General features: G+C 38.4%; 1 protein-coding gene across 7 annotated transcripts in view; it reads left to right on the top strand.

Moving 5' to 3' along the window:
* The window catches only part of Mapk8 (mitogen-activated protein kinase 8), a 75,567-nt gene that overhangs the window by 23,114 nt on the left and 26,623 nt on the right, over positions 1–25,830 (top strand). For all 7 annotated transcript variants that reach the window (XM_059274125.1, XM_059274126.1, XM_059274128.1 and 4 more), the window contains one exon: positions 25,228–25,396. In XM_059274125.1, the coding sequence (XP_059130108.1) occupies positions 25,275–25,396 (122 nt within the window). In that variant the 5' untranslated portion in view covers positions 25,228–25,274. The remainder of the gene's footprint in view (positions 1–25,227; positions 25,397–25,830) is intronic.

Here is a 25,830-nt window from a genome sequence, read left to right as displayed (position 1 = left end):
AGTCACTCACCTCTCTTGGTTCACTTTCTTCAATAGATACAGTTGTTTGGGTGACTGATTCTTTTTCTTTTGTGTATATGCTTGTGTTTAGGTTATGTTTGTAAGAGCTTTGGTGGGTTGTTTCTTTCACAGAAGTGGTTTGTTTCATCTCAAATCACCAGTGTGTGTGTTCACAGTAGTAGTTCATAGTATTCTTTTATCTTTCTTTTTTTTTTTTTTTTTTTTTTTTTTTTGAGACAGGGTTTCCCTGTGTAGCTTTTAGAGCCTGTCCTGGAACTCACTCTGTAGCCCAGACTGGCCTCGAACTCACAGAGCTCTGCCTGCCTCTGCCTCCCGAGTCCTGGGATTAAAGGCGTGTGCCACCACTGCCCGGCTCTTTTGTCATTCTTAAGAGGAGAAAAAAAAGACAGAATCTTGCTAGTAATCCAGACTGTCAGCTGTCTTATAACTCAACTTCGTAGCCCACTCTGGCCTCAAACTCATTATTCTCCTGCCTTAGCATTCTGAGTGTTAGATTACATATGTGTGCCATTCCACCTGCCCCTTCATCATACTTCCAGTGTTGTTTGAGACAGTTATGATGACCTCTCTCTCATTTTTATATTAGTATTCTGTTCACTGTTCTCCTTCCTTCTCTCATCTCTGCTTTTTACCCTTCCTCACTGGTGCTGGAAGTCCAATCCAGGGCCTCACACATGCCAGGCAAGTAGTCTGCATCCCCATTTGTTTTCTTTTTAAATATTGAGACAGAATCTCCCTAAGTGGACCAACTGGCTTTGAAATTACTTTGGAGCTCTTGCAGGCCTTGAAGTGATCCTCTTGCCTCAGCCTCCTTAGTAGCTGTGCAGTTAGAGGCCTACACTACAAGGCTCAGCTATTGCTGCTATCTCCTTCTCCCTCTTACTTCCCTTCTGACTTTTTTCTCCAGAACTACTCTTTTCCTCTTCATTCCTAGAGATATATCTGTTATATTTACATTTTCAGATAGCCAGCTTTTGTTTTTTGTTGGTTTCGTGTATTTCCCTGATTCCAATTTCATTGATTTCTACCCTGTTTTTCTTGTAGTACCTGCTTTAGGTGGTATTATTAATTTTTATGTACCAAGTGTTCCATGTTTGTGTTCAGTGGGAGTTTCTTGAGGTGGCGTCTTTGTCATTTTGACCGGGTAAGACTGTTTCCTTGCTTGCTGGCAGAGTGTTTCACTTGTATTTATCATGCCTTAACCTGAGACACTCTCTTTAGGAAGTTGTCTTCAGATTTAATTTTACGTGATTGTCTATTCCTGTAGTTGGAAGTTTTCCTGTGTCACGGCCAGTCTGCAGCCGCTCAGACCCAAATAAACACACAGAGGTTTATATTAATTACAAACTGTATGGCCATTAGCTCAAGCTTATTACTGACTAGCGCTTACACTTGAATTAACTCATAATTCTTATCTATGTTTAGCCATGTGGGTTGGTACCTTTTCTCAGTTCTGCCTTGTCATCTTGCCTCCTCTGTGTCTGGCTGGCGACTCCTGACTTAGCCTTCCTCTTCCCAGAATTCTCCTTGTCTGCTTATCCCGTCTATACTTCCTGCCTGGCTGCTGACCAATCAGCATTTTATTTATCAAACAATCAGAGCAATACATATTCATAGCATATAGAATGATATCCCACAGCACATTTCTTTCTTTAAACTTTGAACTGATTTGCTACTTGAGATTTGGGTGGTTTCTGCAAGAGTGACTGAGAACAATCTTCATTTCAAAAACAGTATTTTCCTACTCAGTTTAGGCTAGTTAGTAATTTGTAGTTTAGCAGTTATATCTTATGCTAGGTGAAGAGACAGTTGAATACCAGAGGCTATGCCATTTTTAAAAGTTTAATTATTCACTTTGTAATATTCTGGGTTAGCTGGTTTGATGTTTCTGCATCTTCTATAATTTTCCACTTTTTAAAGCATTTGAATTTAGCTTAATTTAAAAAAAAAAAACGGAGTACATATATACACTTCACAACTTTTCCCAGTACTCTTGTTCCTGCCACTTTTGAATTTTATAGAAGGGGAAATTAAGGTAAAATAAAATCAAGTAACAACATTATATCTGATGCATAGTGAGGCCTGTGATTCTGCATCATGTTCTTCCTCCCCTCCTGTTCATTACAGTGCAATAGGTGGCATTCCTGTTACCATAGTACGTTGGTATGATATTGCAAGACCCACGTATTTAAGTAAAAGTTTTGAGATGCTTAATTGGAAGTATTTAGAGCTTCTTGGGTATTCCTTTGAATTAGTGTCCTTTGCTACTGTTTTCATGAATAATGACATTTTTTTCCAAAGATCGAGGCTTTAAAAAGTATATTAAATCTAGAGTATGAATTTTAAAGTATTTTGTAATATAATGTTAAATGAAACTAAAGTGCTTCATAAGACAATGTCTGTAGCTGGTATTTTTATATATAGTTCCTGCTAGAATTGGAGGGTTATTATTTTAATAGGAAAAGCATGTTTTATTCACAGTCCTAAATTTTGGGTCAGAATTTAAAATTATTATTCTTTGGTATGTTAACATGGCACTCCTACATCCCCATTCCTGGCTTATTTTTTGCCCTATCTGCTTTCCAGAAGTTACTAGAGCCTGCTGGTTCACTACCCTCATGACACATAGTTTTTGAAAAGATTTTGCTTTTTGTTTGTTGTTTTTATTTTGAAACCTTGCCTCACTATATAGTCTTGGTTAGCCTGGAACTCATATTGTAGATCAAGCGGGCCTTAAACTCAAGAGATCCACCTCCCTCCTCTTGAATGTTGGAATTATAGACATGCATTCCCATTCCTGGCAACACCAAGGATTTTGAAAGCTGCTTCCTTATGTGATAGCAGCAAAATCCTTGGATCTCTCATGGAATGGATGTAAATTTTCTGAAAATTTAATTTTCACTTGAGAGTTTGAGTTTTGTCCTTGTCTGTGGACACTGCTGTTTGCTTTTCTTTGAAGTGATAGACTCACTTTAGTCATTATCAAGAAAATATCTTCTATGTGCCCTATTTCAAGTCACTATAGTTTGTAACTCTAGCACTTAGGCAGAAGTAGGAGGATCCTGAGTTCTGTACAGCCTGACGTGCTTGAGCATGCTTAAATATGTCTGTCTGTCTGTCTGTCTGTCTGTCTGTCTCTCTCTCTCTCTCTCTCTCTCTCTCTCTCTCTCTCTCACACACACACACACACACACACACACACCTTTTTTAGGCACACATAGTTTGTGTGCAAGTGGTTCTTATAAAAATAGTGTTCCATGAGAAGGTGGCTCACAAACACTTTTCTGGGGAGGCTTTGTAATTTAGCAGATAGTGGGAAAAAGTGCTTAAATACACTTCCCATATCACAACACAGATAATTTGAAATTCTTATATTACACGAGAATTTAACAAATTAATTGCAATGTGGAATCTGAAACCATGTAATATTTTCAGTCTATATTAAAATCCAGTCAATCTGTACTGTGTTTTAAATGAGTCTTGCCTGTGTTTGGGTTTGAAACAGCATGTATTCATCTTTTGGAAAATACTGTTTCAATAAGGGCTCCCTAAATGTTGCCATAGTTTGTTACACTACATTTGTCATCCTGTGGTCTGAGGACTAGAAAGCTCTTAGGAGATTGTTTGAGAAAGGTGAATGTGGCAAATGCTAAACACTTCTGATTGGATACATTGTTTGTCAGAACTATGATGTGGTTTCTGCTTTTCCTTTTTCTCTACCTCACATGCTACAGTTATTTCCTCCAGCTGCCAAGGTTATCTGCTGGGACCTCATCATATAATCATGATGTTTTCTGACATGTACAAGATCCAGGAGATAGTGGACGTGCTGTGCCTGGAGGTGGAAAGCTAGATGGTCAGTAGGACAGAGGTTAACATTTATGACTTGCTCATTGGTGGAAATGCCCCCCCCTGTTGGGCCAGAGGGCTAACTGTAGGAAGCACAGTAATCATCGGTGTTGATAATTGTCATGAATCATCAACTGCAGAAAACCAGCTTCATAACAGAAGGCTATACGAAGTGCATCAAAGACAGCTACATTCAAATCAAATGCAGACTTGAAGACCAGAGACCAGAGTAGGAGTGTTTATACCAGGGGCCACAGGAGAAAACAAGCACACTCTTATAATTAAAAGGTAAAACCAGCCAGGTGGTGGTGGCACTCGCTTTTAATGCCAGCACTCGAGAGGCAGAGGCAGACGGATCTCTGTGAGTTCGAGGCCAACCTGAGCTACAGAGTGAGTTCCAGGAAAGGTGCAAAGCTACACAGAGAAACCCTGTCTCGAAAAACCGATTTTAAAAAAAACAAAAAACAAAAAAACCAACAACAAAAAGTAAAACCAAACCTATCTTATCCTTTTTGGTAAAAACGTGGATCTAGATGCCATGGTTTCTTTGCCGTGTTACTGTGACCTCATATAGTTTTCTTTAAGCTTACTTTGGAAATGGAAGGATGCTAGCACATTTGACAGTTACTTTGGGCCATTTATCATCCATAAGATAAACAGGACTTAAAGCAGATGGCAGTGATATCATCTTGAGTTCTGTGTTTATTTTGACTGATTACTTTGGAGTCATTGTTAAGAAAAAGACTATGTCTTGTAAATTAAATGAGTTTTTAGATAGCCTACAAGACATAGTCTTTTTCTTATCTAAAAACTCATTTAATTAAAAAAATATTTATTTATATGTGTATGTGCCTGTTGTCTGTATATGTGTGGGCAGGTACCCATAGAGGTCAGAAAAGGGCCTCAGATCCCTTGGAACTAGAAATACAGGTGGCAGATATGATATGTCTAGTAATCAAACCTGGGTCCTCTGAAAGTGGCAAGGGCCCACACATATTCTTTTTCAGTGAGCCATCTCTCTAGCTCCAAATTGAAATTTTTAAAAAAGTTTATCCCTGACTTCCTTAGTTTTAGATAGGGAGGAAATCTGTGCTAATTATTTGATCTTTCTTCCTAAGTTCTGAATCATGTTAATAGGAAAATGGGGGCCAGATAATGGGATAATCCCATGGAGTCTGTTTGAAGATCAAAGGAATTTATTCGGGGTTTAACTCATCAACAAGAATAATTGAGTTGGTCGCAGAATCCAGAAGGAGTGGGGCGTGGTCCAACGTGGTTCTCAGAAGAGCTCTGCCTTGATACATAGCACCAACATCCAAGACCATGAGATAGCGAAGAAGGGGCAAGCATATACTCCCAGGTCTTAAGGGGTCCCTGTCTGGGTCCATGCCCCGGGGGTGGGGTGGGTAGGTACCTAGCAGTTACCTGCTGCCTCACTAGGGGCAGTGCTTCAGGGTAAAGCACAGACAACCAATCCTACATCATATAACTCCCAGGCAAAACTTGCCTTTTGCCTCATACTTGAAAGTTTTGTCCTATGCATGTGTAGAATAGATTAGTTTTCAGCCAAAGCCTTAGGATGATTATGACTGCAGAATTCTGATGCCTTTCTTCTAGTCTACATAGTGTTTCTACCCCGACTTCTTTCATGACTGATGTGGAAGTGGAAGTGAAATAAACTCTTCTCTCTTGAAGTTGCTTTTTGGTCACGGTGTTCTATCACAGCAATAGAAACCATAGATATATGCCTTAGAACCCCAGTCTTTGTGTTTTCCAGCATCTAATGACAGTTTCATTTAGCTATTACTATAAGAGAGGAAAACTGATTTCAGTTACTGAGTTTAGGAGAGCATTTTGGAATGGCCTCACGAGAACAGTTTAGTGACACAGTTGTGACAGACAGTGTTAATGCTTCTGAAATAACAGGTGAAATGTGCTTTGAGGAAAATGACTAATTATTGGTAGCTTCGGTGATATCTGTTTGGTGGTGACTGAATTTAGAGTTGGGAGCTGTTATGATAACGAAAGGACTGGAGAGAAGGCTCAGCTGTTAAGACCACTTGCTGCTCTTCCAGAGGACCCAGGTTCAGATCCTAGCACTCAATAGCCACCTCTAATTTCAGTTCCTGGTGATCTGATACCTTCTTCTGGCTTTCAAGAGTGCCTGCCTGTATGTGCTGCTTATACAGACAAGCAGACACACACACATAATAAATTAAAATAAATGAAAATTTTTAACAGAATAAATGAATTTGGTAGCAGCCTTGTAGGGTCCCTGTTTTATTACTTTGTGAAGAGAAAGAAATGATGGGAGTGGGTGGTTTGAAGAAGGAGAACATCTGAAATGAGTGTTACAGAGAATGGAAAGTAATTTTAACAGAGAATGAGTAGTATTGTGCACTCATAAAGGTTGATCATGAAGTGACAGTTGTATTCATCTGTCCTCCTATGCTAATCTCTATTTGGACCTGATGTAGTCACAAGAAAGGAAGATTGATTTAGAGTTGGCATTTTTGCAAATCTGGAATTTAAGGAGTTCGGTGTATTGATAAGAATATCTTTAAATAAGATAGAACATGAAATTAAAGTTGCCTAAGAAAGTATATAGTAAAAGAAGATAGGTGGGGGAAAATAGAGTTTTAAGATACTGAAGGCCCTTTAAGGTCAGATAGTGTTCATATTGATGATAATAAATTAAGATGTGAGAAGATATTGAGGTTGTTAAGGGACGCTGTACTATTTCTAGAAGTGAATCAATTTAGGTGATAATCATAGCACAGGTGGCGATGAGTAGACAGATGGGTAGATTATTGTGGATGACCATGGTCAAAAGAACTGAAAAACTTCGGTTTTGGAGGGTTTAGTCTCACTTGTGGCTATCACTCACAATGATAGCAGGGTCTACAAGCTAAAGAGGAAAGTTTTAACTAGGTGTGAAACTTACTGGTGATGGTGTGACTAGGCAGTTGGTAGGTAGACCACAACAACAGGAGGAGCTGAGTAAACGTGAGTTTTAAAACAGTTTTTGTGTGTGTCTAGGTAAGCAGTGATGATAGCAGCAAGGAGGAAGCAGGAAACCTCCTAGTAGCATTTGAGAGGACAACGAGATAAGTGCTCTTTGAGATGATACAGGATTTCATTCAGAGGTAAAGCAGACGCTTTGCAGAGGGGTTGAGGGTACAGGGAAGTTTGGAGCACTAATGTCTCCTCGAAGGATTTGGGAGATTGGAAAGGAATGGAGGCCTGAATGAAATTCAGAGTTGTGGAACTTCTTCATGGTTATGACAGCTGGCAGTTGATTAAACATTAATTATTTTCTTTGACGTGGGGGATGTAAAGCCCAGTGCCCAGAACACTTGACTAATTTGACAGAAGTTAAAGATTCTGTTGGTTGTAGTTTTGACTTGCCTCTTAAGTCAAGCAGTGCATCTTTTGCAGATTTTCCTTTGTGTTTGTAAGAAAAAAGCCAACCTGGACTACAGAGCGAGATCCAGGACAAGTACCAAAACTACACAGAGAAACCCTGTCTCAAAAAACCAGAAAAAGAAAGAAAAAGATGTAGAGGGCAGGAGTAAAAGGAAGTGGAGACGAGATGGTGGTGCCGTGCATAAATATATGTGGGAGTATGTGTAATAACTTTGCCAGTTTTAAGCCTGGGATATTTGATTTGAGCTTGCAGTAGTCTGGAATCTTTGGTTGATGATCCAGTGAATATTTCTGAGGTGCTTGCAGTGTCTCCAATTAGCCAACCTGCACTTAGGGAATGAGAATTAAATAGTTGGTAAAAAACAAAATGTATCAGAATAAACAAAGGTCGCATGATAATTTGACTCTTAATTATGGGTCACCTCCATGACCACAGAGGCAATTCTGATGGGTAATATTTTGGGTTGTGTTTTGATACAGAGTTCAGCAGACAAACTTACTATGTGACCTAAACTGGCCTTGAATTCAGAATCCTCCTGCCTCAGCCTCCCAAGTTTTGGGATTACAGGTATATGCCAGTATGGTTCGTGGAGCTTAAGAAGTTTAGGTTAACAGATTAGCTTTTTCCATAACATTTTAAAGCTGCATAACTTTGTGAGCTACTTTTGAGTTTACAGATTCGATACTATTTATAACTCCCTCTTGTTATTCCTAAAGAGCTGCCCCTGCTTAAAATTGTGCCATCTGCTGTTTTTTTCCCAATGGTTATTACTTTTTCATATATACTTAGCCAAACCAGGACAGTGTGACATTGGTGGACAGATAGATGATTGACCCTATAAGTCATTAGAACACATTAGAAATTCAGACTTTGCTCCACACAAGGCCAATTGTGTAATTTTTGCTTTGTTTGAGATGGGGTCTTGTTATGTTGTATGGGCTGGCTTCTAGCTTCCTGTCTCTGCCTCCCAAGTGGCTGGGATTACAGGTGCATGCCAGTGAGCTAGGCCTCCAGTTGATTTTTGACATAGGTACATACAACTTGCTTAGCTAGAATGGTCTCTTCAGCAGATACTGCTGGCACAGTCGTTTGGATATTGATAGGCTACAAAATGAACCTTTACTAAACCTTCTACTTAATACAAAATTTTCTCCAAATGGATTACAGATCTGTATATAAATCCTTAAACTATAAAATACCCCTTTCCCTCTTTGTTCTCACTCTTAGTCCCTGGCAAGAACTAGTCTGCTATCTTTTCTCTATAAAAGTCTTTAACATCTATCTAAAATGTTGCGTGTATCACATTCATTTTTATAGTGAGTAGGATTTTCATGGTATGAATGCACCAAAGATGTCTCAGGGACATAACTATTCTTTTTTTGTGAAAAAGTGAAACATTTTACTTCCTTTGGATCTTTACTTATTCAAAATAAAACCCTTTTTAAAAAAAATTTTTTTTTTCCTCAGGTAGAAAATTGTCAGGGAAATGAGCTAAAGGAAGGCAATTTCTGGAAACTTAAACCCAGACACTTAAACTGACTGTTATCCAGGAAGGTATTAAAAACATTTTTAAGGATTTATTGTTATTTTGTGTGTATGGATTCTGCATGTATGACTATGCCCCACCTTCATGCATTTGCCAAGAAGGCCAGAGAGGGCTTTGGAACTGAAGTTGCAGTTTGTGAACCTCCCTCCCTGTGGGTGCTGGGAATCAAAACCAGGTCCTCTGGAAAAGCAGCCAGTTTTCTCAACTGCTGAGCCATCTCTTCAGCCCCCACGAAGGCATTTGTTTTGTTTGTTTGTTTGTTCAAGACAGGATTTCTCTGTATCCCTGGGTGTACTGGAACTTACTCTGTAGACCAGGCTGGCTTCGAACTCAGACATCCGCCTGCCTCTGCCTCTGAATGTTGGGATTAAAGGCCACCACTGCCTGGCCCTAAGGGCATTTTTTTAAAGCATGGAAATTTACTTCTCATCAGCCTCAAGCAGCATTTGAGGAACTGGAAAATATGAGAGTTTCTCAGGTGGTGAGTTTTTAATGTTTTCCCTTATTAATGACTATTTTAATTGTAAAGTACACATAAGATTTACCATTAATATACATACAGTATTGTGTGCCCATCCCCAACCACTACACATTTCCAAAATATTTTCTGACCCAAAAGGATATTCTGTGTCTGAAGTAGTCATTCTCTCTTCCTCCTGCCCTAGCTCCTGATTGCTGCCAATTTAGTTTTTGTCTCTGTAGATCTGCTTATGTAGATTATTTCATGTAATACAATGTATGTCTGACTTAATGTAATATCCTCAAAATTTATCTATGCTGTAGCATGTGTCAGTACTTCCTTTCTGAATGATATTCTATTGCCTATACGTACCATAGTTGATTATCCATTCATTATGAACTTGAGTTGCTTACACCATTTGGGTATTGCGAATAGTGCTACTGTGAGCATTCATGTATATATTTTTTATTTGGGTATCTTTTTTTTTCTAGTTCTTTTGAGTGTAGATTTATCACTGCGCTATTTTAATTTATTGAGTTACTCACCTGTCATAAAATAATGTTTCATCATCTTCTTTTTCTGCTAGTGATGTACAGGGATTGATTTCTTCACATCTTAGCCAATGCTTATTACCTGTCTTTTGTATTACAGCCACCCTAATGAGTATGAAGTTGTGTCCTTTGGGGGAGGGATATAATTGTTTTTGAGATTGTAATAATTACATCATTTTCCTCCTCCCTTTTCTCTGTCCAACTGCTCCCTTGTACCCCTCTCAAATTTTTGGCCTTTTTAAAAATGTGTGTGGGTGTGGATGTATTTTTAAATATATAAATACAGGTTGGGCAGTGCTGGCTCATGCCTTTTAATCCCAGTACTTGGGAGGCAGAGCAGTGAGTTTGAGGACCTCCAGGGCTACACAGAGAAACACTATCTCAGGGAAAAAAAAAAAAAAAAAAAAAAAATATATATATATATATATATATATATATATATTTCCTGCTCAGTTTCTGTACTGTTACTTATATAATGTGTTAGTATGCCTATTGGTGTTGCCTTTTGTCCTAGTTAGGGTTCCTATAGCTGTGAAGAGACATCATGACCACAGCAACTCTTATAAAGGAAACATTTGATTGAGTGGCTTACAGTTCAGAGGTTCAGTCCATGATCATGGTGGGACATGGTGGCATGTGGGCAGACACAGTGCTGGAGAGGTAGCTGAGAATTCTGCATCTTATGCAGGCAATAGGAAGTGAACTGAGACACTGAAGTGATGGCTTGAGCATATATGAGACCTCAAAGCCCACCCTCACAGTAACACACACTTCCTCCAACAAGGCCATACCTACTCCAACAAAGCCACACCTCCTAGTAATGCCACTCCCTATGAGATTATGGGGGTGAATTACATTCAAACCAGTACACTCTTGTTCAAGTCATGTCCTGTGGTTTTGATTTACATTTGCAAGATGGTTAGTATTGAACACTTTCCAAATACTTACTGCCATTTGTTTATCTTTGGGGAATTGTAGGTTAGTCTATGTTTTTCATGTTAAACAGTCTGTGGGTTGTCTTTTGCTTCATTTGATGCATGGGTTTTAATTTTGTTGAAGTCCAGCTCATCTTCGTATTTTTCATCTTTTTTTTTATAGTTTGGGTGTCTTATCTAAAACTAAACAGTCATATCTAGAGTCATGAAAATCCTCCTTCACTTTTTTCTTCCAAGAGTCTTTATTATAATTTCACTTTCAGGCTTAGGTCTGCAGTCTTTTCTAATTCATTTTTGAACACAGGTCAGTAGAACTGCTTTTACTTTTCACTTTGATAATCTGGTTTCCATTATTGAAGACACTGTTCTTTTCATGCTAAACTGTGTCAGCACCCTAGTCAAAATCAGTTGATCATTGATGTGTGGATTTATTTCTGGACTTTGGCTTCTATTTCATTCTATATTGTCTTTACACCAGAACCATACTGAATTTGATTCCTGTAATTAGGTATTAAATTTTGAGATCAGAAAGTGTGAGTCTTCTAACTTCATTTTATATTTTGAAAGACCTAACTTTTGATTTTGTTCATCATTTGACAATTTGTCATATTAATTTTTATGCTCTCTCATCTTTACTTAGTATGTACTTGAAGGGCATACCTTTTCTTCAAACTGCTTCATCAGTATATCCCACAAGTCTTAATTTTTGTTGTTGCTTTAATCCAAGCTGTCATTTTTTTTGTAGTTTTTTTGTTTGCAATTTATTGTTCCAATTCAGATGTGGTTTAGTTGTGTCATTGTTTAGAAAGTCTGTCACAATTAATTTTAATTTTTCAGTGCTGGAGATCAAAAATTATAGTTTTGTAAACTTCGATTGTTCTGCTGTTTAAATTATACACATTTATGTTGTTTGTATCTAGAGTTTCCTAGTAAAGTTAGAGGATTAACACTTTTAGATACTAAGATAAAATTAAAATACAAAAAAAGTTATAATATTGGAACAAGGATAGAAAATAGACAATGGAAAGAAGAGAGAGCCTAGAACCACTTATCCTCTGTGCATATGAAGAGTTCCTAAATGGCAGAATACCATTGCAGGTAGTCATTAAAGACTTCAGCTAACCATAATAATAACCAGATAATTGGATATACCTGTAACAAAATTTGGATATCTTCTTCACACCAAACAAAGATCAGTTTCAAACTGAATGAAGACCTTCGTGTAAAAGATTATAACTGTAGAATTCTTAAAATATGAAGGAAGAAAAGATATACAAGTTGGAAAACAGATTCTTAATCAAGATTCCAAAAGCACTGACCTTGCAGAAGTGGAGGGTGATTGGTTATTTGCAACACTTAACTTGAAAGGCCCTTTACCAGGAAAATGTAAAGAACTTTAACAAATCAACTAAAAAAAAAAGATGAGAAAAAATTGACAGGTAAGCAGACAGGAAATATGCCCAGTCTTATTAGTACTTAGAAGTGCAAATTGAAATCTTAAAAAAACAAACAAAAAACCTTAAGAGTTCAAAGAGTTGGTACTTCCAGTTGGAAACTAATTTTCTGTCACCTAGTAAAGTTGGAGGTGTGCATATGCATCCTGTCAACCAGCAGTTAACTCCCAGACTTCCTAGAAACTGGGGCAAATACTTTAGGAAAGTGTAAGCAGATGTGAGCATATCATAGCACCATTTTGATCGCAGTGCATTCTTACAGTGGAATATGATTCCACAAGGCAGATAATGAACTAGTTCTACATATGCATTAGTCACTCATGGTAAGTGTGGATTCTGTTTGGGTCCACCGTATCACTGCCCTTCTAATCACATGCTGGAATTTCTTCTATTTTAGATTCTTGTTCATTTAATATATATCTACTTCACAAGTCTATTGATTTCTTACAGTACTGATCAAATCTTTTCCTTATTTCCATTGACCTTGCCAAGTACTCTAGACTCTGTGGTGCAGAAAAGTCCGTCCTACCTTGCTAGAGTTATTTCTGGCAGGATCTTTTGTGTAATGTGCACAGTCAAACCAACTGTTTGCACTTTAAGCATTTGCTGGTTTTGCTCTGTATTCCTTTCTTCCCACAATCCACTCCTTTTGCTTTCATCCCTTCTCCCCTTCTAAACAATGAATCTCAGAAAAACCTAATTGTCTGCTTTTCAGACTAATTGCTTAGCTGAGATTTCTGTAACTATTGCATTTGTATCTTTCATGACTCTTGTTTCTGCCTTCTTAGAATTTGTGTATCATAACCTAGTCTCTGTGTTCCTTGGAGTCAGTCATCTGTTTCGCTGCATGGGAAAAATACAAATGAAAACACATTTTTCTCATTACCTACCCCTCTAGTGTTTTGGGTAGTGTACCTGAAATCATATTTTGGAAGTAAAAGCAGTTGTACCAATGATTTATAATCTGAAAACATTAAATGTAGATGAGAAAAACACACCTCCTAATTGGGAGTGAACCCCACAGTGTTTAACTTTTTCAAGTGAAAAAGTTTGTAGCTAGTTTCAGACCCCATTTCCTGACTTTCATAAGCAGTTGGGTTGATTTGAGTACTCTAAAGAGTTTTCCATTCACTTTACAGGTTTGTTTTTGTTGTTGTTGCTTGTTTGTTTTGGTTTGGTTTTTTTACTTAGTTTGTTTCTTCTACATTTCTGGAGGACCTGGACTTTTTAGGTTTGCCTCAGCCCTGCAGGTGAACTGGATGAGAGTCCAGCAGGAATACAATGCTTCCCCCACCCCCACCCCCACCCCGGTTCTTCATAGAAGGTCAGGCTGCCTGAGTTTCTATGGTCCTGGCCCTCTCTACCATTGGCTGCCACCCCCTGTTCTGTTTGCTGTCTGTTTTCCTTCAGGCCTTTATGTTCTGTAATGTCTGTTTAAATTCAGGTTATACAGTTTAAAAACAAAAACAAAACACCATGAATGCTCACATTTTCGTCTTTACTTTCTGGTAATATCTGATTCCATTTAAATTTGTGACTATTCTGACACTCATTTTTCTTGATATCTACTTGAATCTCTGCTGTTATTTACAGATTATAATACACTGTTCTCAATAACATTTGCCTTATAATTAAACTTATTATTTTCCACTAGGTGGCTCATGTGCACTACTTTGGTTACTCAAATTGACATTTGCTTTTAACAGCTGATTTGGAGAAGACATGGTGGTGTACTTCTGTATTCCTAGCACTTAGGAGGTGGAATTAGGAGAATTGTGAGTTTGAGGCCAACATGAACTACATATGTATAGTGTTGGAACTAGATAACAGTTTGTCTTTTTTAGGTGGTGAGACAGTGTCTTGATATTGTAGCTTAGACTAGTCTGTAGCTCTTTCTGTTGACCAGGCTGGACTTGAACATGTGATCCTTTTGCCTCTGCCTCTACAGTGCTGGAATTACAGGCTCAGGCCAGTCATACCTTAGCTTTGTCTGTCTTTATAAAAGTTTCTTGATTTAACTTTGAGTCCTTATAGACATAAAATAGAAAACTATGTAAAATAGAAAATATGATTATTACCTAGTTCTCTTAAGGAAACAAGTGAAATAATAACAACAGTTTTAAATGTTACAAAAGAAGTAGTTAATGTCTGTGCATGTATAGAATCATTTTTAGCATGGCAGTCTTTGGTCGTTTTTGCTGTTAAGTTGCTATGCGGTATAGCTGGAAGTTTTCTCTGGTCCTGCCCAGGTCTCGTAGCCACTCGGACCCAAATAAACACATAGAGGCTTGTATTATTTATAAATGGTGTGGCCTAAAGGCTCAGGCTTCTCATTAGTTAGTTCTTACATCTTAAATTAACCCATTTCTATAAATCTATACTTTTCCACATGGCTCGTGGCCTTTACATCTTGTTTCACATGGCAGCGTCTGGCAGCATGTCCTCTGCTCTATGAATGCGGTCCAGACAATTTCGGGAGTTTTTCTATGTATTTGTACAAAAATAATTATAACTTCTGACTGAACCACTGATATAACTATGCTTAAGATGTCATCCTCCCATGACTGAATAAACTTCATCCCTCATAACATCTTACAAATGATCTTACATATTGAGTATATACTGAGATTTTTATTTTTTTTATTATTATATTATTTTATTATTATTTTTATTATTATCAAGTCTTGACAATATTATTGCCATATTTATTCCATGTTGCCTTGTATGAAAATTACCAGAGTTTGGTCATTCCATTTGGAGGAAACATAAGATTATTTATTGTCAGTAAAGAATCTTTGGCAAATTATTTTTGTCTACTGATTTCCTAACATCTTAATATTAGTTTATGTAACCTGGAAATGTTTAGATATAAGAAAGGAACTTCTAGCGGTCAGACTATGAGCATGCTTAATGATTTACAGTTGTGGCATGATAATTAGATTATTGAATCAACTTAATCTAGTTTCGTAGTCCATTATTTAGTCACTTCTGAGTTTCATACTGCAAGGCTACAATATGTGGTCATGTCCATCATGGGACTCAGTTTGGAAAACACTACCATATACAGATTGAAAGGCAAGTTTTTACCCTAGGTATCTAAAACTAGCTTTTTATACAGGTTTATTGTAGGTTAGTGGCAGCCTTGTAAACTAAACCAGCAAACAACTGGTTTCTTGACTGCAGTGCTTGCATTTTCATTACATTTCATTTTTGTTTTTTTGGACTTAAAATTTTTGACTGATTGGAAGGTTTTAGCCCAAGAATTATCTGTGGTATGACTGACAAAGGAAAATTTAGTATTGATTGGGGTGTCGTTGTTACCTATATACTCTTAAAACTAAGATTGTATTAGTAAATGATAATGTTGCCAATGGTGAGTGTCTCATGTTTCCAGGTTATTAGCTTCTTTTTCAAGGAATTGAAACAAAGCCCACAGATTTGCACAAATATTATGGAAACTTTATTCAAAACAAAGCAATAGAAAATACCAGAACACACTGCAAGGCAACAGCAGGCCATGTAAATAAAAATACTCAGAGGCCCAGATTATTTATTTTTCAGGGCTTCCTCTTACAGGGCTCAGAAAGAACTGTTTGGTGATCTAGGTGTGAGGTTTGTTCTGTTTTAATTTGTAGATTAGGTTGCATAATCATTTTTCCTCTGCTCATGTCTCTTCCATAGTGCAACTGATTTTAGTCATTTTAGTCATATTTAGTCTACATACAATTATGTAGAAGGCATATGATAGCAACTAGGGATTCTCCCTCAAAGTTCACTTGAGGACACAATTTTGCTTTATTCTATAGCTCACTTAAAAGTCGTTCACGCCAGATCATCCCAAGTTACTAAGCTGTTCCCTATTTTTGCTTGCCTTAGTTATGTAAATAAGTAATAAATGAACCTATGAGATGGCTTGGATGGATAAGTGTTTACCCTCAAGCTGATGGCCTGAGCTCAAACCTCTGAACCCACATGGTAGAGGGAGTTAACATGCTGTCTCTGATTCACATTGTGTACTGTGGGCACCCATACACATGCACATTAAATAAACAAATAATGTTAAAAATTTTATATATACCAGTTTTTCAAGTTAACTATCCAAAGGATGTCACTAACCACAATATCAATCCTTGGTAATGAGAGTATTTGTAATAAGAAAAATATATACCATGGTTATTATGAAAAATATTTGCAAGCACTAATAACTTAGTTGCTTCATTTATATTTAATTCCCTACGTGTTTTATATATTTTGTTTTTAAATTATGTGTGTGGAAGGGGTGCTGTTGCATGTGTGATTAAAGGTACCCTTGGAGTCCAGGAGAGAGCATTAGATCCTGTGGAGCTGCAGTTACAGACAGCTATGAGTTACCAGATATGGGTGCTGGGAACCAAATCTGGTCCTTTGGAAGAGCAGTGCACACTCTTAACCACTAAGGTATCTCTATAATCCCACATGTTTTATTTTTGCAGAACCAAGAAACTTGACAAAACAAGGTTCAATTAGAGGCTGGAGAGGTGAGATGGAGAGTTAAGAGTATGTACTGTTCTTCTATAGGACCAGAAGTTGGTTCCCAGAACCCATGTCAGGTGGTTCACACAACCATTCCCAGCTCCAAGGAATCTGATACCTTCTTCTGGATTCTGCAGGAGCACCTGTGCTCATGTATGCATTACACACACACACACACACACACACACACACACACACACACACAGAGTTATAAATAAATATTTCAAAAGTTTAGTCAGAGATGTAGATAACTTTTAATACAATATGAAAGCTCTTGAGTGTCCTGAGAAGTATACCTAATTCACCAAAAAGGCATTGTTTTCTGACCTTATACAATGGCTTACATTTGAACAGTTAAAGATAGTACATTTTACATAAGAAGACTAGAGGCATAAAGACAGAAAGATTTGGTGTATGTTCAAGAAATAAGTAGTTAATTGTAGAGGCATAATTTTGAGCAGGGGAAGAACTAATATCTTTTGCAGTCAGTACCTACTGATGGATGTGAATGGAGCAAAAATAGGCACAGAACATTAAAAAAAATCATTAAAGTGGCTTAGAGGAGAAATAGGATTGAAGTAGGGCAGCATCTATGGAAATGGAAAAGGCAACTTACCCAGACAATTAGAATAAATAATATTTGACTACTATTTAGATTAATTTATTCAAAAATGTCTTGAGTGTCTGCTCTGTAATCCCAGGAACACAAGTATGAACAAAATATGCTCTGCCTTCACGGAGGTTTTAGTGCTATGGGATGCTCAGACATTTAGACTTCAGTGCTAGCATGAAGGAATATGTGCTAGCATGGAGGAAAGCCATGTGTACCCTGAGAGTATGTGTACTGACCACTTGATCTCAGAAAGTGAGTGGGGGGAGAGGTGTGTTTAAAACAAAGCAAAACCAACCTGTATTGGTTTGCAGATGAGAGAGATTTGTTGTAGCTGGATCCTGGAATTGAAGAGGAGGAGAGACTTATAAGAGAGGAGCTGAACCATCCAGAGCCCTGGAATTCCTGATACAGGCTTAGACAGAAGGAGCTATGGTTTGATTTAAAGCAAGAGCAAGTCTAGATCAAATCGCATGTTAGATGAATTAGTTTAGTTAAGAAGATTTGAGTTGGGCTGGAGAGATGACTCAGCCATTAAAGGCTAGGCTCATAACCAAAAATATAAGAAGGTTTAGTTATAAGTAAAAACTTGAGCAAAGGCAGAGAAAGTGACTCAAAGAAGCTTAGCATATGGAAAGGCAGGGAGTGCCCTTGGACCTGTCAGAGGTTTGGAATCAGGCATGGTCATTGATTAAACAGTTGCTACATGGCATGCTGTCTTTCCTTTTCTCTTTGTGTGCTTCCTGTTTTTTGTGTGCATTGGCTACTCTGCTGCTCTAACCACAAAGCTGACCAAATCCTCACCAGTTTCCCTCACATTACTGGATCCCCTGGAGAGATTTTGAGTGGCTTCTTAAATCAGTTATCTACTGTTGGTCTACTCAGCTATTGCCAGGAGGGGAGGGTGCTGTATAGCATTAATAGTTACTGTTACAGAGCCATACCCTCTCATAGTTAAGGCATGTAGTAACTTATATGATGTGCAGACTTCTCAGTAAGAACTTTAGATAGTTATTTAGGCTGCAAAGTGAAGAATGGAGAGCAGAGAGAAGAGTCAGAGGGCCCCTTTAGGAAGAATACAGTAATCCAGGCACTAGGTAATTTTGGCCTGAGTTAGACTGTTGAGTAAGAGGAAAATGGATTTGTGGTAGATAACATTTGAGTCTCCAGAACTGCATAGGTTGGATGTGGGAGTGTGAAGAGTCAGGGATAATGTGCTATGTTCTTGATTTGATTGACTACAGAGATGATGAAAGCAGTTTCTGAGCTGAAAGAACATAGGAGAAGCAGATTTGGTGGAAGTTGAGGGAAATGGTTATTTTTGTATATGTAATTTGAGGTAGCTTTGAGACATCTGAGTTTTCTGTTAAACTCTTGCATGTTTGTGTCTGGAGAAGAAAGGCTTAATAGTAAAGAAATATTTGAAACTCTTGAGTTTTCAGTGGTAACTAAAGCTCTATGGGTAGATGAAATTGCTCTGGGAGTGTTATAACAAGAGATGAGGACCAAGACAGCCCTCAAGGAAATCCTATACAGCACCCTCCCCTCCTGGCAATAGCTGAGTAGACCAACAGTAGATAACTGATTTAAGAAGCCACTCAAAATCTCTCCAGGGGATCCAGTAATGTGAGGGAAACTGGTGAGGATTTGAAGGCCAGTGAAGAACAAGGCTACAGAAGGAGACTGGACAGGAACAGAAAGGAATGAGAAAAATCAGTAGTATACAGTATTCTTAGGAACCCAAGCAGAAGAATGCCAGGCAGGAGAGTGTCTGGCTTTCTTTTCTTTTGTTGGGTCCAGAAACAAAATTGGGAGATAAAATTTATGAAGGCAGTATAAAGCTATCAGATCCTCTTAAGTACATTTAAAAGTAAGCTGCTTGCTTGTAAAATGAGAGCAATTTTATGAAAAAACTGAGGAGAGATAAAAAGTATACCCTGTAGGCCATTTAATATTAAGGTTCTTGATGACTTTCCAGAGGGTTCAGGAGATAGGAGAGCATAAAAGAGATTGCCTCAGGTTTGACGAGTAATCTTGACATCTTGCTTGGCAGTTGCTTATTACCAGGAATAATATATGCTACTGTTTTATCTCTCAAATACTCTATTGTTAACATTTTTAAAAAAATCTTTGTAGCTTACTATGTTAAGAAAAAATATTAGCCGTGTTCTGGCTTTTTGTTTTTTCGAGACAGGGTTTTTCTTTGAAACAGACCTAGTTTCCTGGAACTCTCTCTGTAGACCAGGCTGGCCTCGAACTCACAGAGATCCACCTGCCTCTGCCTCCCGAGTGCTGGGATTAAAGGCATGTGCCACCACCACCGCCTGACCATGTTCTGGCTTTTTAAATTGGAGTATACTAATAATGATTTCCTCATGGTTATTATTACGAGGACTTTAATACTTTCGGGGCCTTTTGAGTTCTCTTAGGACCATTTGTTCTTGTAAGTCCAGTGTGCTGTTCGAGGTTGCCTTGTCTGTCACTGTATTAAGTCACTTGATGTTTTTATTCATAGGTCCTTTTTTCCGTCTCCCTAAAGTGTACTTCATTGTGTTAGAACTTAAAAGATTGTTAAAGGCTCTGTTTGGTATATGTTAGGAGAGTGTGTTTATCCTGCTGTGCTTTAACAGGAAAATAAAAATCTGTGGATGCTGGTCACCAAAATGTGTGATGATTTCTTGCTGCTAAAAGCTAGGTTTGTAGTAGATTCTCTAGTACTAGTTGACTGTCTTCTAATTCTGTCATTCATCTCCGACACTGCCTATGGTGAGTGAGGCCCAGTCCTGCAAGATTGTTTGCTCCCACTGTAGATACCATCTGCAAAGCACAAGTTGTAGTTCTTTGTCCCTCGTTTTTGTTTGTTTGTTTGTTTGTTTGTGTTTGTTTTTCAACTTGACACAAGCTAGTATCATTTGGGAAGAGGGAACCTCAATTGAGCAAATGCTGCTGTCAGTGGTCCCATAGGCAAGTCTTTCTGTCTGTCTGTCCTCCCTTCCACCCTCTTCCTTTCATAATCTACTAATTCCCACTAGTGTTGTCCATATGTTCATGGGTGTTAGTCCATCCACTGGATCATGAGCAACCTACTCGTGGCCACACCTCCAAGTAGAATGATTCATTCTTCTCCAGTAGTTATCAACTGCCAGTAGCCTCTCAGTTAGGGTTGGGAGCCTCCTGAATTCCCTCATCCATGCTGTCATTTCAGAGTGCAGTCGTTATGGCATGTCCAGAAGACAGCATTTCCCAGCACCTTTCCCCATCTGTCCTCTGACTTTTGTATTCTTTCTGCCTCCTCTTGGATGTTTCTTGAACTTAGGGTAGGTGGGGGGTTGCTGATAAAGCTGTCCCATTTAAGGGTGAAACTTTAAGGATGTGACTGCTGCCCACCACAAAAAGAAGCTTCTCTGACCAAGGTCGAAGCAGCCTCCTGGGTCAGTATCTTGTGAGTTTCAGAACTCCCTGTGCCAGTGGTTAGCTAGGGCCTCTTCTCTGGATCCTCCCCTTCCGCTGCTGGGAGTTGTGGAAGTGCCTGTGTGCCTTACTCTGGGTGAGATTCACTCTGACCATCCTTTCTCTTCAGGTTTTGTTTTTTAAATCCCTACTGGGAGCAGGCACATTTAATTACAGAAATTTTCTTCACACATAGTACTTTTTTAAAAGTCTGAATATAATTATATTGCTGATAAGATAAACTGGTGATAATTATATATGGAATTAACTAATATGAATAAAATTCTTTAGAAAGTGAATCAGAGACGTATCATTTGCTATTTTTAATTTGTGGTTTTAAGAAGTGTCTCTGGTGGTGGTTTGATGTAATCATCATTTTATTACAAGCCTTGAGAATCTTATTAGTAAAATATCTGGCAAACGTTATTATTAGAAAATGTCAGGCATTTGAGTCTATCCCCATAAAGCATTTTATTTTATAGGACTAATTTTTTGGATAGATGAAGAGTCAACCCATATTAGTAGTACAAAGGTGCTTTTAAAACTAGGAATTCTCAGGATTGGTACCATTAATTTTTGAACCCAAACAAGGTCCCTTTTTCCTACTTGGAACTGTAGAGCCAGTAGTAACAAGCAAAGCTTTGTGTCTAATTGAGACACAAAGGAGACTTTTATTGTTGGCTAAAAATAGGAGTGAGAGGGAAAGACTTGAAAATCAACTTCAGAGCCTATTGGGGTCAAGAGGTTATATATACAGTATAAAAGAAATGAGAAGTTTCCAGTGTGAGGCATACTGGAATTTTCCTCTTGTTGAGTGAGCCTTAAGTCTCATTAGAGATCTATTGGTTTTGGCCAGGATAAAATGCAGAATTGTAGAGCCTTGTCTCAACTGTCCCTGGTATACAACACAACTTCCGCACCTAAAGGTTCAGGGATCAGTGCAAAAGAAGACCCACCACCTTAAGTGTAGATAGCACCATGCCTTGGACTGGGGTTCTAGAATGCATGAAAAGGAGAAAGCAAGCTGAAATTCTTTCATCACTCATGATGGACTCCTACTGTGAGCTAAAATAGCCACTTCTTTCTTTAAAAAAAAAGAAAAAGTTTTGTTTATGTATTTTGTTCCAGCAGTGTGTGAAGTACACAGTATACTCCTTTCATGCTTCTTACTGGTTGTAACAGTAGTTATCTACTGTCCTGGCGCTGGTAGGTAGGTCATTTGAAATGCAGATTGTAATGAAGTTAGAGGTTGTCTGACCAGTTTGGCTAGCCCACCTGAAGAGTAACTTCTGGCCCACATGGGATATTCTTTAGCAGATACAGAAGATAAGAGCAAGGTAGAAATTTATGGGGCTATATATAGGCAGTATAAAGATAGAGCAGAAGTGTAGATCACTGGTGAAGAGAGCATTTGAGTAGCATCACTGGGCCTTGAGGTGATCCCTAGGAATTTTATTTGAGGAAAATAAAAACAATAGATAAACCCAGGGAATTCCTTCCTGTATTAAAATGCATACAGTTGATAAATTTGAGTATAAAGTATTTCCTATGGGCAGCAAATTGGACTTGGTGAGTTTTTTCCTTTTTTTTTTTTTCTTTTCTTCTTTTTTTGGGAGAGGCAGGAGTGGACCTGGAAGACTGGGAAGCAAGTGTGAATGGGTGCATTGTGTAAAATCCCTAGATAATCAATAAAAATACTATGTTGCGGGGGTGGGGGGTATTCTTAGATATAAAAACAAAATAACTTGTTGAGTACCTTGGAAAATGGCATCTTCTTACAGATCAGGTTACCTGTTTTTACTCAGTTGAATGTCATTGAGAAAAATTGCATTCTTTTAAACAACTAATGTTGAGCAGCTTAGAACCACCTTCCTAATAGTTTAAGATATTTGTATTTTGAATACAAAATAATTTTAGTATCTTGGATACCAGCTAACTGAAGTGTGATGGTAATATACCGATATTGTGTTCTGTTGCTTCAAGTACACTTCGTTTTTCCCTTCTGATATTGTTTAAAAAGTGGCCTCTCCACTGAGGACTGCCATTTTCTTGTAATGAAGCTGCTCTCCACGCTTTTGAAGGGAAGGCTCCCCTCCCCTTTAAGGCCCCCTCGTGCTGCCTCTGTACTAGGATGTACTGTCACTCCTAATGCTCTTCCACCTCAAGGCCCAGCTACATACCTATCCCTGTAAAACACTCAGTCTGAAGGGTAACTGGTCTCAGTGTCCTTCTTTAACTCGCCTCTCTTCAACAGTCTCTTAACTTGAACTTCCTCTTGTCTGTTAGAATAGGGAAATAGGAGAGGAGAAAACTAGAGAAAGGAAGAAAGGAAAATGGTGGGTGTAAGGTCCTCTGTTAAATATTTACATATTGATCCTAGAAATTGGGTCCATTCAAGGCATAGTGATAGTAAAAGTGGTCCCTTGTACTCTTCAGACATGATCAGGGCTTACACTAGCTGCCAAATGCCATACTACCAGTAAAGCCAAGAGTATTAAGCACCCAGCCTCGGTATCTAGAACCATAAATCTCTGGCCTCTAGAGTCTTGAGCCATAAGACTCCAGTTGTCAGAGCTTGGAGCTGTGCACTCCTGAGTCTGTCAGCACAGCCGTAAACTCTTAGCACTCAAGCACTCAGGTCTGCCAACAACAGCAGAAGGGCTGCTCCTCAACCACTGTTTCTGAGCAAAGCCAAGGGGCAGGAAGCTGATGGCTGGCACCTTTGTGAGCCATGGGAAAGCTTTTCTAGTTTTCCTCCTCCACCTCTTCCTTCCTCATTCTCCTGCAGGCTAATCCCAGGGTGTGTTCCCTACCTTCCTTTTGACGTCCTCACCATAGATTATGACATGGTGTACCCTAGGCTGCCCAGGATACTTACTGAGTTCATTATTTTCATTAAAAGTTGTCAGTTGGGTGTGGGTGATGTACACCTTTAATCCCAACACTCAGGAAGCAGAGATAGGTGAGTTTGAAACCAACCTGGTCTACAGAGTGAGTTTCAGGACAGCCAGGGCTACATAGAAACTGTGTCTTGAATTTAAAAAAAAAAAAGTTCTCAGAATTTTTATTGTAATTATCATTGCCTTAACACTCACCTCCTGCCTACCATCCCCCAGCAAAACAACACACACACACACACACACACACACACACATTCTTTGGATTCCACTGGATTGGTGGTTTTTCTTTTCTTTTCTTTTTTTTTTGAGCTGAGGCTCGAACCTAGGGCCTTGCAAGCACTCTATCACTGAGCTAAATCCCCAACTCCTGGATTGGTGATTTACTGGGTTGGTGAATGGTAGCTTAAAGCTGTCTTGCCTGCGTTTTTGTTTATCTTGTTTTGTTTTAAATGGAGTCTGTTACCTGGGCTACTCTCAAATTCCTGGGCTTCCAGAGTGCCAGGATTGTAGGTCCAACCTACACATCCAGTGCAGGCATTTTGGAATAGAATACTTGCGTAGTAAGGAAAGAGAGATTTGTCAATATTTCAATACTCAATGAGAAAAAAAAAAAAAGATAGCCTTGACTTTTAATCAGGCAGGTGGTAAGGAATTGTGGTCAAAACTGAGATGAATTGTTTGATGCTCCAAACACATCAGAAGTGAATTACTTGTGTAATAATGTATGAGCCCTCCCCCTTCTTAATCTTATGTTTTCTGTCCTGCTTCCTATCCTTTCAGCCATTATAGTTGTACCAAATGTTGCTGTTGGGTGTTAGAGGATATATCACACACACACACAAAAAAGACCCTTGTCTGTTAAACAGATGCAATATGTGCTAATAATTTACTGCCTGACTTTCATGTTAATTATAATTATTTGCTTACATTTATTCTTTTGTGTGTATGGGAGTTACACGTATTTGTGGAGGTCAGAGGTCAACCCCAGGTGTTCCTCAGGAACTAACCACTGTATTTTGAGATAATGATCTTGCTGGGATCTGGGACTTGCTGATATGGTTAAGTTTGATAGCCAGTGAGCCCAGGTATCCTCCTATGCCCAGCTCCTTCACACTGGACTGCACATGATGCTCTACTTAACCCAGCTTTTTATGTGGTGCTGGGGCTTGAACTCAGGCCCTCATATTTGTGTGACAAGCTCTTTACTGGCTAGCTCATCTCCCCAGCCCCTCTTTTTTTTTTTTTTTTTTTGGTTTGGTTAGGTTAGGTTAGGTAAGTGTGCATTAGAGAAGCAGTTCATCATAATAAAATGGTTTTGAAGAATGAGTCAGTAGTTACTTACATGTAACATGTACTGAGCAAAGCTTCGGTGGTGGTTTAATTTTTTGTGATGCACTCCTCCTAATGAGGATGACCTAGCAGTCTGTGTTACTGTGGTGCACAGAGTAAGGAGTTTGATGTTAATACTGCACTAATTCATTTTCTTATGTCACCCTTTCTTTTGTTTTGCAGCCTCGGTGAATATTTGGATGAAGCCATTAAACTAATTGCTTGTCATCATGAGCAGAAGCAAGCGTGACAACAATTTTTATAGTGTAGAGATTGGAGATTCTACATTCACAGTCCTAAAACGATATCAGAATTTAAAACCTATAGGCTCAGGAGCTCAAGGAATAGTGTGGTAAGTTTTTATTTCAAAATAAGGCAAACAGTCTTTAACTGCTGCCTTTTTCTTTTTTATAATATAGATCCTTTGGTAAATAATCAAATTTACTCAAAAAAAAAAAAAAAGAAAGAAAGAAATCAAAGCTATGTAAAGCTATAATGTAGTAATTTTTCCTCAGAGATTACTGATCTTTTTTGTTATTCCTAAGCTGTAATTATTAACCAACAGTGCTATCTTGAAATATAAACTATGATTAGGTACTTACTTGGTCAGAGTCATGTGCTTATATCAGGAAAAAGGAAGTGTCAGGCTTATTCATTCCATGCGTACATCTATTCCCATAGCTGATTATGAGATGCCTCACTTAATCTTTACTTTCGCTCTATAGTGAAACAAAAATTTCATAAATCTTACTACTTCACACGGGGGAATAAAGTCAGCTAGCACAT

This window comes from Peromyscus eremicus, chromosome 9 (assembly GCF_949786415.1).
Source record: "Peromyscus eremicus chromosome 9, PerEre_H2_v1, whole genome shotgun sequence".
NCBI lineage: Eukaryota > Metazoa > Chordata > Mammalia > Rodentia > Cricetidae > Peromyscus > Peromyscus eremicus.
The sequence above is the reverse complement of the archived record's forward strand: the minus strand, read 5'-3'. Positions and strand labels throughout refer to the sequence as shown.